Here is a 12,723-nt window from a genome sequence, read left to right as displayed (position 1 = left end):
TGGATTAGGACTGTATAAAACATTGATTGTTAATCGCTATGATTACACAATACTGGTACTGTAGAATTACTGATATAATTCTGGCATTATGTGTGGCTCTTTACACTTCCCTTTTGTCCTGCACAGGGAGCGTGCTATCTAAGCTCAGAATGTACATCATGTAAGATAAAGCATGCCCATCTTTAACCATGTCTTGGCATGGGTTCACCAATTGTTTTTCAATCATTTCGAGGCCCATCACATTCGTAGTATGCGGTCTTGTGATCATATGTGATATTTGTGTGTTACCATTGCCTGCATGCTGTGGTTAGCTGAATGGTCCAGCTTCGCTGACAGAGCCAGGTGTGCTAGGCACAGGAAAACGATTTCACTGGTTGATGTCCTGCTATTTCAGCTAGCTTTGGAGCTTATGGAAACAGCATACAAAACGGATATGTCCATTGTCTTTACTTGTGCAGTAATCCAATGCTTTCCTTCCATCAGCATTGTAGTCAGCTCCGTTTTCCCCATTTGCTTTGAGAGGTCTTCCTAAGTACCACTATTTCCATAGCAACCATCCAGTTTTACCTGAATAGTACTGTCACCCCACAAAGCCATCAGATATGAGATGAGAACAAGAGTAACCTATTTTTAGCACCAGAACCATAGTTTGTGGGGCTTTCTGGAACAATATGAATGATCTGTTGATCAGAACCTGTGGGCTACTACGTTTTCCCATATCAAGATAACATGAACACACTACAGTCTTGCATTATGCTTTCTAGAGTGTTTCTCTTTTTTTTTTTTTTTTTTTTTTTAAATGTTGGATCAAGTGAATACTGAGAACACCTCAGAATATTCATCTGGGATTTGGTCAGGATACTTAAAGCGCACACAGACAGACACACAGACAGACTTACTTAAATGTTTTGGTTGCACATTAATGTCCTGCAATGTTAGTACCGCAAAGACAAATACCGAAATAACGATAATACATAGATATATTGTAGAACCCTGTCTCTAATACAAACACACTCTACAGACTACTTTTTCACCTGAGTGTCTGCGCCTGAGGTCTGATTCGATGTGAAGGAGACCATCTCCGGAGGTGGTCAGGCTGATGCAATTACATTTTCACCGAGGCCCATGCTGTGTACGCACTTATGTTTTTCCTTATCCATATAAAGTATCCAGAGTCGGATCACATTTCAACGCAAGGTGTAAACGGCGTCTGACACTCAAGGGCATGATGAGAGTTCCGCTATGTTTTTCTATGGGGCTCTTTCAGGTGTTCTCAATGGCGACGGTGCTTTTAAGGAAATGATGCTAGTGGAGCATAGATACAAGGCCATAACTTATTCATTAGGTAGAAACTCCATTTTCAGACTGCAGTTTCAGCTTGCGTGGCCGAGCCTCCATCAGCGGCTGCAGTAAACCAGCTCCTCTGAGCTACCAGGCATGCTCATTCTCAGGGGGGAAAAAGGCACGATCGCTCTCTCAGGGAACAAAACAGCATTAAGTCAATCTTGAGCCATCTATTAAATATGTAACGGATTACAATAAGAGTTATTAGTGTCACATACCCGCTTGGAAATAAAAAGGCTTTTCTGTCTGCATGAACGGAGAGCACACGCAGTCAAAGACACACACACACACACACACACAGAATTATGAACATGGTTTTTAAGAATGGGCCTTACAAGATGGAGCTTTGCTTTGTTTGATATTTCAGCACAATCATCAAGATGATGACATGGAATGTTTGGTTTCCACCGTAGCCAACCGGCTCATATCATCCCGCTCATATCATATCACCCTGGTCATATCATGCCTCTACTTCTAAATGAAAACCTGCTTTTAAAATGCAGGCTAACGCTTCTGACTCTAAATGGGGTTCAATAAAGGGAGCAAGAGAGTGATGGCAGAGGGGGAACAGCAGTGAGGCAAGAGGGAGCGTCGGCTCAACGCCGCTGCTGCCTGCGAAGGTAAACTGCTTACCTCAAGTGTCCCACGGCTTTGGTGCGCACCAGTGAGAGAATGATGTAGTCATTCTGCTGACCCTGGAACCTGTCCACTGTTGTCACCTGCATGAGAACATCTAAATTTGTAAAGGCTTTTTAAACAACCCCCCCCCCCCCCCACACACACACACATACACACACTACTGCCAGCAGAGAGAGAGAAGCTGCTCCAGGCTGATAAAATCAGTGTAGGCATCAGGACAGGACTGCCAGAATGGTGACTGCCTCTGACTGATCAGGGCCTGATAAAAAGAGAAATGAGCCTATGTATTACTCCACTAAGCAGCCCTGATAGCCCTGCCCCACCGCACCCAGGCGGAGAGCAAATAAATCTTAGCTTGGAACTCGTCCTAGACATCCAACATGGCGGTGCTGGGCCTTTTCGCTGGACCACAGCAAAGGAAAATCAGCAAAGGAAATATAGGAACATCTATTTCAAGCTCCCTGTTGCTATATAGAACAGGTGTAGCACCAGGAGCAACAACATGTCACTTTACAATAGTGTGAGGTGGGGAGATCTGCAGGTCTTGACAGGCCTGTCCAGAGCTACAAAGCTGGCCTGGCACGACCCTCTCCCCTGAACAAACAACCCCAGGGCCAGGCGTGAGCAGTCATTCCCGACCCCTAGAGGATCAGGGGTCTGTCTTCAGAAATGCCATGAGCTAAATATGCCGCGCTGTCTCATCCAAAACGCTTCGCCCCGCTTTTTCTGGAGCCTGCGGCGCAGCAAAGCGGAGTGGGTTATTTTTAGAGGCCGGCGAGAGCTCTCCAAGGCGGAGTGTTTTCTGTTCCGCTAAGCCATTTGTGCGGAATGGACAGAAGTGTGGAGTCACAAGCCACAGCTCGGTGTCACCCTGTTGAGGAGCAAAGGTGCTCCTGGAGAGGCCCGGGACCTAACCCAGGCTGAGCTGTGGGACGGGCGGACCAGACAGGCAGGTGCCACTCATTAGCACCCTGGGCCTGCTCCGGCCAGGGGCCAGGGGCAGGCGTCTCCTCTTGGCAGATGGCTGTTGAAGGGGAATATGGACGTGCGCGCCAGGCTGTCTGGCTCTGCCTAATTAATGGCTTGGGCATTACGTGGGCTCGAAGCAGAACAGCTAACTGCTCCATTTTTTGCAGGCAGCGTGGTGTGGTGTGAGACAGAAGCGAGGACTTGTCACCGTGGTGTGGAGCTCCAGTGATATGCTGTATCCCTCTTCATGTCTCATTCCCTATCCTCCGACCGCCCTTCATACCTGCCATACTGCAGGGTGGTCCTGCGTGTGCGCATATATGTGTGTGTGTGTGTGTGTGTGTGTGTGTGTGCGCGCGCGGTGTGGCTGAGCTCTAAAGCAGTGGGAGGAGTCCCAAGGGACATGAGGCAGGCCTAATCTCCCCTGTGCTCTGTTCCACTCTCCTGCGCGAGCACCTCCACTGGCTTCGCAATGAATACAAACCAGCCTGACGCCCATTACCCACATCACATTCACAAAGGGCTCCATCAGTGTCCATCTCACTCAGGCTGCTTCTGTGTGGGAGAAGGGCAGCTATTGGTTTATACCCCCTTGGTGTTGATGCAGTTTTTATGCTCATCAAAAGGCTTCTTAACCAAGAAAAAGGGCCTGAACTGATGAGGAGGAAAAGGGCCTGAGATTGTGAAATAAACATTCCTCCCCAAAGGTAATGAGCTGAATTTCATCTCCATATTTCTCCCACTCCAAGCCCGCATGCATATGGAAATGTGGTGCCAATTTCCTCTGTGGCCGTGTACGGGGTGTGCAGCACCCCCCCCCCCCCCCACCACACACACACACACACACACACACACACACACACACACACACACACACACATGTGCAGAGTCTAGTATGTGTCTAGTTTGTGGACTTATGTTTGCTAGATTGCCTTTCTCCTCTAGCCTCTAATTAGAGTGCTGCTAGCAGCCTCCTGAAGAGGCATTTGTTTAGTTTTAGCAGGCATGACAGAGTCAGCTGAGTGCTGGCCATGCGCTGACCTGACTGACCTTTCTGCTGCTCAGCAGCCCTCCCTCCCTTCCTTCCTTCCCTGCCTGTCACTCAAACAAACCAGTCACTTTCATGAGAGAGAGAGGGGGGGGGGGGGTGGCTTTAAATACAAAAGTTTGTGGTGGTTAAGAAAAACGTTCACTGTAACATGGTAGAACCTGATTTTAAAACATTTAAACGTTTTTTGGTTGTTGTTTTAAATGTTGCAGATGTTACCTCGACTAGGTCCCCCACCCGCACACAGCAAAGAAACAATCCATCTGTCTGAATCCATCTCCTTTAGGTAACAACATTAAAATTTGTTAATCTTGCTTAGCTTTGCACATAAAATATACCAGTTGGGGCTCGCAAACTCTACAGGACAGCTGTAGTAATCAGTGTCTTTTTCAGTTTGCAACTGCTCGTAACTAACAGTAAATGAAATTTCTACATGAAACAGAGATTAGTAATAGAAAAGAGTAGATAAGCTTTTAGTCCCTGACTGTTTTATATGTGCTCTAAAACACTGTAGCTAGGTAGAGAAGTCGTTAGCATGCTGATATTTGTAAATCTAAGATAACACCAGTATTGTGGTCTGAAGCAGCAGCAAACAGACTGTGTGTGATGCACTGTGTGGGTGGAGTGGCTAGCAAGGCACACCATGGGAGAAGAGAACCTGTGAATGCTGGAATCATGCCTTCATCAGTGCGACGGTGGAAGTAACCCTTCGCCAAGCCCCCCCCTTACTGTTGCCTGTCAAGCTCTCACACCCACAATGTTAGTCTATTAATTTTTCAGTAATGCCAGTGAGTGATATTCCAAAGGAAATAATAGCAAATTTCTGGAATAATAGTTGTGAAATATCAGTAATAAGCAGACAAACACTACAATAAGAACACATCTGCGAGTCTCCCTCAAGATCAAAAGACAGGGCAGACTGCACAAGCATGGTGCCAAGGGCCAGGCAGAGGCGGAGACGTCATGCTTACCTTGCTTGGCTGACCGAAGAAGGGGTTGTTGGCACACCGCTGGTTAATGACGTCACGGATTAAGTGCTTCTGCCCGTTGTATGTGGTCAGTATGCTGATGCGCTCTGCCGGGTAACCAAGCAGACGCATGTACATGAACAGCGCAACGGAGTACTCAGCCTCGGCCAGGTTCTACACACACACACACACACAAACACAAACAACAAGCAAACAATGGACAGTTGTTCATCTGAATACGTCTCCTTTAGCCTGAGCTCTTGCTCAGCTGTGGACATAAAAGATGATTCGTGTACTGTACAGTTACAATAACTACAGTTCAGTTCTAATGGTTGCCGTCATTGATTTTGGAGTCTGGTACCTCAACATCATAATCAGAACAAATGTGTAACATTAGAACTAACAATGTACTGCAGAGACAACTGCAGAAAATACAAATAATGATTTAAAAAGCCTCTATTTAAATGTTTTGTAGCCAGTGCAATCAAAAGCTGTACAACAGCTAGAATTTATATCATATATGATTTAGCAGTTTAGTCTGAGTGTACCATAAGTGTGATGCACAACACTGGCTACACACATCCCTGATAGAGGCTTGAAGCATGGAGTCTCACCCACGTCCTGAACTTTGAACTGGAATATAAATTACGTGAGATGAGTTCAAACCACTTGCAGCATAGGGAATCACTGCAATGAAATACATCAGCGGGACTCTGGGAAATCATGTGTGCGCACACGACAGAGTCCGAGAACTTGGAAGAAGCGTCTAGCTGTGGCTTACTGACCTGCTGCTGAATCCCACACAAAAACATCTGACTTCTGACTGACAATACATTAAAAATGCAACAAACTGGTCTACGAATAAATGTGGGTTCTCAATGATGGCCTCTCTCTCTCTCTCTCTCTCTCTCTGTACACACATCTGGGCACTCAGCTGTGAACACCTGTTAACAGAGGGCTCATACTGCAAGAATGTATCTCTGCATCTCTACAAAGCCACGAATTAAACATGAGCACCGATACTATGTTCAAGAGGCTGTTATTGGTGTAACTTTCATCATCATAATAAAAAGAAATAAACAAAAAACAAAAACCCACTTCATAAATAATGACAAGCATCCCTTTTTTGAACAAGCCAGCATGGATTGTCTATTGTTGCCCAGTGTAGGGGCTTGAAGATATGACTGCCAAACATTCTGATGAGATTCAATTTCCATCCATGCATAGAAAGCCTCAAAGGAGCTGTTTATTTCAGAACAATTAAGATCCTAATTGAGAGCCATGCGTGTCCGAATCAGTATGATACCTGTGGTCGAATACGACAGCCTCTCAATGTGCATTTCACCATCACATTACAGTTCTTCACTACTGAAACAGACAGGTTCTTACTTCTTAGACGCCCATGGTCCTTCACTGCTGTTGGCTTTCAGCTGTTTAGCCACATTGTACACGTTGTCTAAGAACTGCAGCGCGGTATGGAGCAACATTCTACGACATTATCCAGGTTACCATGCATTACAGCACCACCCGAGCTACGCCACCACCGCCCTTCTCTGCCCTCTCTGTTGCACCATCCATTGCCCCCCCTGCTTGGCCAATTGCCCATGACCTCCTCCCAAGCCCTATGGGCAGGAATCACCAACCAGCAGCTTCATTTACTACAGCACCACTGCTTTGGAGAGTGACTCAGTGCTGTGGTACGGATGGCCCTTGGTCTAGGTGAAAACCAAAGGACAGCATTAGCATGTTTCATAATCTCCTCCAACTCTTACGCCGTGCTATAACGTAGAAGGTATGCAGTTAATTCAGTGACTGGCAATAAATAAAAAGGGCATTTCAGTATTGGGGACAAGAACAAATATCTGAGCAGCTGAATATTTAAAAGGCTAAACAACTGAACAACCCACTCTAAAAAGTACTTCAAATGTAATAAAAGCATACTTTCTTAAGTTTAACTATCCAATATCGCAAATATGGAAATAAAAGACGGTAGAGGACATCTGAGAAATTAATTATGCTTCATTAATAATTATTCTTCAGTGCGGACCATCCTTCAAATGTCAAAGGTGGTTTTATTTCTTAAAGAAAGTTTTATTTCTTAATAAAACCTTTAAATACCTCTGAAATGCTAACAAAACAGAACTCACACAAGCTAATAAAGGATGCAGATTTGTGCATATTTACTTAGCTGTCTCCCCATACCTCCTATACCCACTGAGTTATTGTGTTTACTTTGTCTTTTTCTGTACAAGCTGTTTCTCTTCATAGCGCACACACACACACACACACACACACACACACACACACACACACAGCTATGAGGAAAGCAGGCATTTTTCCTGTGGCTCTCTTCCACCTTCCCTCCTGTTCATGTCCTTATACAAACATGATCTAATATGCTGCAACTGAACAGACCTCAGTAACCATGGAAACAGTGTAGCCTCAAACCATGGCCTCAGTTGGTGCAGTGGCTGAAGACTGACACATCACTGATAGTGAGGAGGAGGAGGAGGAAGAGGAGATGGAGAGAAGCTGATAGTATATCCCTCTCTTCTTGCAGGAAGGAGGTTTCATTTTTAGCATCAACTTCACCACAGATGTCCATTCAGTAAACCAGAGGGCATATGTGAATCAGCATACATAGACAGACTGTCTCACAAACATGCACACGCACACACTTCATGCCCCCTCTGAAAAACCAGCACCTAGCCTAATAAACATAGCCTTCAACGACCCCGTAACTAAATCCTCTCAACAATTAGTTGGCCAGCGAGAAAATCAATACTTCACATTAGGCTTGATTAAGCGGAGTGAGAACGGCCCAACTGAAGTGTGACATTTTACAAGCGGGGGCGAGAGGGACAGGCCTTCATACTGCATCCGATGGGCTGGTGAACAGAGCCATTGGCAGCAGTTGAGGTGGAACATTAGTGTGAATGTACTTTGCCTAATGAGGTGGAGCTAATGGGCCTGGGAGTAAGTTCTGGCTGGCTGGGAGTGTACCAGCCCTGCGGAGGCCCATGGCGGTTTGCTCAGCTGGGCCAGGAGCCTTTAGTGATCCTCCAGTCACTACTTCTCCCCTATACTCTATAGTTCAGTTGTGTGTGCATGTGTGTGTGTGTGTGTATAAGAGAGGAGAGTGAGTGTATGAGAGGCAGATCTAATGAAGGCAGCTTCCACTAAATTCCTGAAAACAACATGAAGAAAGCATAGCAAAACTCATGTGATGTTTATGCCACATGATGTCTAAAACGCATGGTTACTAAACACTTAAGAACAATGACAACTTTCAGTGCTCATGCAGACACGAACATCCACGAACAGATGCACACACGCAGACACACTGACAACAATGTCTTCACTTAAGCTCTTGCCACGAAGTTGACTCACTCAGGCAGACATGAATGTAAGCTGTGTGCATGTCTGTGGCATGGCGGTCCACACACACACCTGGTAGAAGTAAGGGTTGGGCTCAGACTCGCCAACTCCGTTGAAGTCCTCCACGTTGATGAGCTGGAAGTCGTAAGTCAAGCCCGGGTTGGGTCCCTGGAACTCAGGCTGCCTCTGGACATGAGGCAGGTTCCCCAGCTGCTTGTAGCGCCAGTTGTACAGATTGCACAGGCTGCAGCACATAGGACACAGAGCCACAGGGTTTAGGAAACAAGCGCCCCTAGATCCCTCCATATGTACCCGAAGCTGCAGGCATCGGGGGAATGGTGAGTGGGCTGCAGACGGAGCTGTCGAACCTGGCCCGAGCCCTGCCCTGGGCATCCAGGTCCACCGTGGGCACGCCCAGGCGCACGAAACGTGTGAACAGCGACTGCTCCATGTTGGAGTACTTTTGGAAGGCCATGTTTTTAATGACGGGCGGGAGCTGGTGGTGATCGCCAATCATGATCCAGCGTTTCAGGCGACTGTAGCCGTCTTCTGGGTTCTGGCACAAGGAGAAGAGGGAGGGGAGTGATGGGTCATATTACATCTACAAAATGACATTAAGTTAAAAGACAGGCCATGTTTCAGAGCAGACCAACACAGGAGGTTCTCAGGTTCTAGTGGATGTAGTGGCAGACAGGTTCATGATTTACCTCTAACCTAACTCAGGAATTACTTCTAGAACAGGCAGATGCGGTAAATTATCCAAGACATCAAAGTGTACAGAATAGATGGTCCAAAGGACTGGAGGTGGGAGCCAAATGTGGACTCAGGTCATTACTCCAACTTAGCTGGGTAACTACATCAAGAGCCTTGGCTCTGCAGAGCATCTAGCCAAGCTGACCAGGTGGCCGGGAGCAGAAAGAAGAGCCTTTGACTGTCATCGGAGCCAGCCTGGGTGAATGGGGGAGCCTTCCCAGCCTGCTGCTTCACACCAAACCCCCCCCCCCCCCCCCACACGTGTCCATATGCTCTGACCTTCAGTGAGCTGCTCCATTTTTAGGCCTGACTCTTTCAATGGTTACTGCCTGACTCTTTCTGACTCCTCTTGCAGGCACCCACCAGCACATCTGTGTGTGTGAGCAGCTCTGCTGCCCGACAGCCCGTAACTTGGGCAAACTGGGAGAGCTCTTGGTGAGTGCAGTGGCAGAGCAGAGTGCTCCTCTCCCGCAGCGACGATGGAGGTTAGCCACGACTAATAAGGCCCAGCCATACGTAACGAGGGCTCGCCGCAGACACTGGGAACGTGCAGAAATTGTGTGTTGTCCAATCAGCTGTCGAGAGGTTACCGGGGGAAAAATGACCGCAGGGCACATTAATCGTGGCACGCATTAAGAGGCATGTTGGTGTGGAAACCAAACTAGCTGTATGAGAAGTAACTGAAACCCAAATGAACTGCTATGTCGACTTACGGTTAACAAGCCACCCCAAGCCCAGCTGAGGGGCAGTCTGAGAGTCAAGACAGACGTGTTCCTAGCTGAAGGTGGGGAACAAAGCGAGGACGTACCTGCAGCAGGAGAGGAATGAAGGTTTCAATCTCCAGGATCTGAGCTGCCTCTTCCATCAGGATGTTGTCGTACTGGAACACAGAGCAAAGTCGTGTGATGATGTGCTCAGCAGGGCGGCATATGTCGGCAGGCTGTTTCTCTCACTGGAGCACCTACCTTGAAGCCCAGCTCCACGAGGTCGTGACGCTTGAGGGCGGCGTGCGTGCAGGTCATGGCGATGATCTTGGCCTCCTTCACCAGCAGGTACTTCGATCGGTCCAGGCCACTGCGCAGAAGCTCGAACGCCCTGAACTCCTGCAGGAAAGAAAACAGGCAGAGGCCTTCACTATTACTACTGGCACACCTACAATTGGCAGGGGCTACAGACGCTTACAAAGACGAAGGCTGCATCAACCACTTTTTTTTTTGAAAAATCAGCCAGCCAGTTTTTTGCAGCTAGCCTGGGATCATTTTCCAATCAATTTCCTGTCATCTATTGTAAGTAAATGCTGTCTGTTTTCACTGACAGATAAGGGGGTTAATGCCCTCACTATCACAGCTTTGCCTTGCCATGTGAAAGGGGTTGGAGGAGAGGGGCTAACCAGCATGCTGGTTCCTGTGGTGGTCAAAACCCAGTCGTCTCTTAGGCCAGCAGGTCATAAATATTTGATATGTTACTATTTTAATATTAAACCGATCCAAACGTGCTGTATTGATGAGGATATTTTCTGCGCCGCACGCCTGTCCGTTCAGGGCCCACGGTGGCCGAGCTGCTTCCTGTGCTGGGGCTGGAAGAGCAGAAGCAGCGTTGCTGTGGCAGGCCGTCTGAAACACGAGAACCCCGTGTCCATTACAGTCGTGCCTCAGAGGCATCCGTCGTAGCAAATGAACTAAAAGGGACGTGCCGGCATGGGCTCCGTTTCAGACCTCCATGATGGAAAAAACACAGGCATGGATTATATGGTAATGCCAGCACTTTAATGCTCGGTTTAGGAGACACGTGATGCTCCGCTAGTTCAAGTTCGGTTTATTACAAGGAACCTCTGCTTTTTGGCACCCTTGCTCATATGAATGGATGGAGGCAGAGAGAAAAAATGGAGGATGAGAGTAATATGGGCGTAAAGGAATGGATGAATACAAACTAGAAGCTTCTGGATTCGTTGAACTGAAAACCCCTAGCATAGCACTGAGCACAAAAATAGAAGATGCAGAGAAGTTGACAGACATTTATATATTATGAATTAGTTTATCAATGTATTTCTCTTGTTAATGTGTCTACATAAAGAGAAGGTGGCAAGATGTTTTAGAGCAGGACTTTTGATTAGTGTCACTCAATAACAAGAAGTCTGTCCTTGCTATGCCTATCTATTCAGACGACCACGAGCACCCAACTGGCTGGTGACTACCTAAGGACTTGCCCAATGGCCTGAGACCATGCACACTGACCTCCAGCTGGGTGAAGATCTTGCGGATGTGTCGGTAGCAGCCTTCTGCTATGTCCATGTCCTCCTGGTATGTCTTGCCCTTGAACACAGGCTGGGGTGCATTGGAGAAGTACTTATGGAAGGGAAAGTGTGAGGCCACATCCTGCGGGGTCACCTCCTGGCCCGGCTTACGCCTGACCTTGCTCATGTACTCCTCCCAGCGAGACATCACCTGCAGCAGGAGAGGAAGGGAGGAGAGACAGACACACACACACACACACAAAGAGAAAAAGAAAAAAGTGAGATAGTAAGAGAATAGAGAGGAAAAAAGGATTGATAGAGTGGAGTGTGAGATGTTTTACTGCCTGAGAATGTCACGGGCTCTTCCCAGCAGGATACCCTGCTTAATTACTACTGTGCATGTTTTATTGCAGGCTGTATCAGGCTTATGGCTCATAGGACACCCCCCCCCCCGACAGTATAGTGTGTGTAGCAAACATAGAAGGCACAGAGCTGAGACTAATGCAACGATGTGAAAACTGAGAAGGAAACGTAAATAAATAAATAAATAAAAATACACCACCACCACCCACACAAGCAAAGGACACTGGAGTGCTGACATTAACTTCTCAGAATGAGGTGTCTGAAACGCAAGCATGCAGAGCTATTGTGCTCCATCAGGGCGGGGCTGCTATACCCACCCCCTCTCTAGCTACTCCAGCTGAAAGGGCGGGGCTACTATACCCTCCCCCCCACCGCCAGCTACTCCAGCGGACGAGGCTGCCCTCCAAACACTCATTATCTCCCTGCATGTTCACCTGCACAGGGCCTGTGCTGGAGGCAGCCCCTCAGTGGGCTGCCTTTGTCTTAGCCCTGTGAGGGACAGCTCTATTTTGGGCAGTGTTGCTGATGTAATCGGAAAAGGCCAAAAGGGTTTTGCGATTGAGCTGGTAATTCCTGCCCCTGTGCCTCGGTATGTGCGGTAATTACACCTGCGCTGGTGGGCTCGGGGACCGTTCGGGGGGCAGGCAGTACAGTACCTGGTAGAGGTAGAAGTGGCCGGCGGTTTCGCAGGTGTAGGACACATCCCCTGGGACGTCCAGGCTCTCCTGCAGGCGCGCCACCTCCCGCAGAAGCTCCAGTCTGCGGGCCAGCACGTAGTTCACACGCCCGTACCTGAGGGGCGAGACGCCGGGTTGTTAGGTCTCCACGCTGGCGGCTAGTTTGCAAAAATACAGCCATGGCTGCTGCTTGGCCTGTTGGTATATACCACCTTCAACACTCAATGCAAAACTGCACAAAGGGGAAAAAAAAAAAAAAGTATTTACTGCAATTCCTTTATGAATAAAACCAATATTTCCCACTATTCCCAAATGTACATTATATCAATCATATGGTAAATCCTGAGTGGT

The 12,723-nt window shown here is 47.6% G+C and overlaps 1 protein-coding gene across 6 annotated transcripts in view; it reads right to left on the bottom strand.

Annotated features, from left to right (window-relative positions):
• The window catches only part of aqr (aquarius intron-binding spliceosomal factor), a 37,492-nt gene that overhangs the window by 3,235 nt on the left and 21,534 nt on the right, over nucleotides 1–12,723 (bottom strand). For 5 of the 6 annotated variants that reach the window (XM_027002385.3, XM_027002387.3, XM_081721363.1 and 2 more), the window contains 8 exons: nucleotides 12,352–12,487; nucleotides 11,334–11,543; nucleotides 10,065–10,202; nucleotides 9,908–9,979; nucleotides 8,715–8,902; nucleotides 8,419–8,590; nucleotides 4,972–5,142; nucleotides 1,978–2,063 (listed from right to left, as the gene is read on the bottom strand). In XM_027002385.3, coding sequence (XP_026858186.2) covers nucleotides 1,978–2,063; nucleotides 4,972–5,142; nucleotides 8,419–8,590; nucleotides 8,715–8,902; nucleotides 9,908–9,979; nucleotides 10,065–10,202; nucleotides 11,334–11,543; nucleotides 12,352–12,487 — 1,173 coding nt within the window. Of the gene's footprint in view, nucleotides 1–1,977; nucleotides 2,064–2,135; nucleotides 2,243–4,971; nucleotides 5,143–8,418; nucleotides 8,591–8,714; nucleotides 8,903–9,907; nucleotides 9,980–10,064; nucleotides 10,203–11,333; nucleotides 11,544–12,351; nucleotides 12,488–12,723 lie in introns of those variants that run through there. The other variant, XM_081721367.1, reaches the window with a different exon arrangement.

The sequence above is a fragment of the Electrophorus electricus genome, chromosome 10 (assembly GCF_041902795.1).
Source record: "Electrophorus electricus isolate QZ-2024a chromosome 10, ASM4190279v1, whole genome shotgun sequence".
Lineage (NCBI taxonomy): Eukaryota > Metazoa > Chordata > Actinopteri > Gymnotiformes > Gymnotidae > Electrophorus > Electrophorus electricus.
Note: the sequence above shows the minus strand (reverse complement) of the source record. Positions and strands in the feature narration are given on the sequence as shown.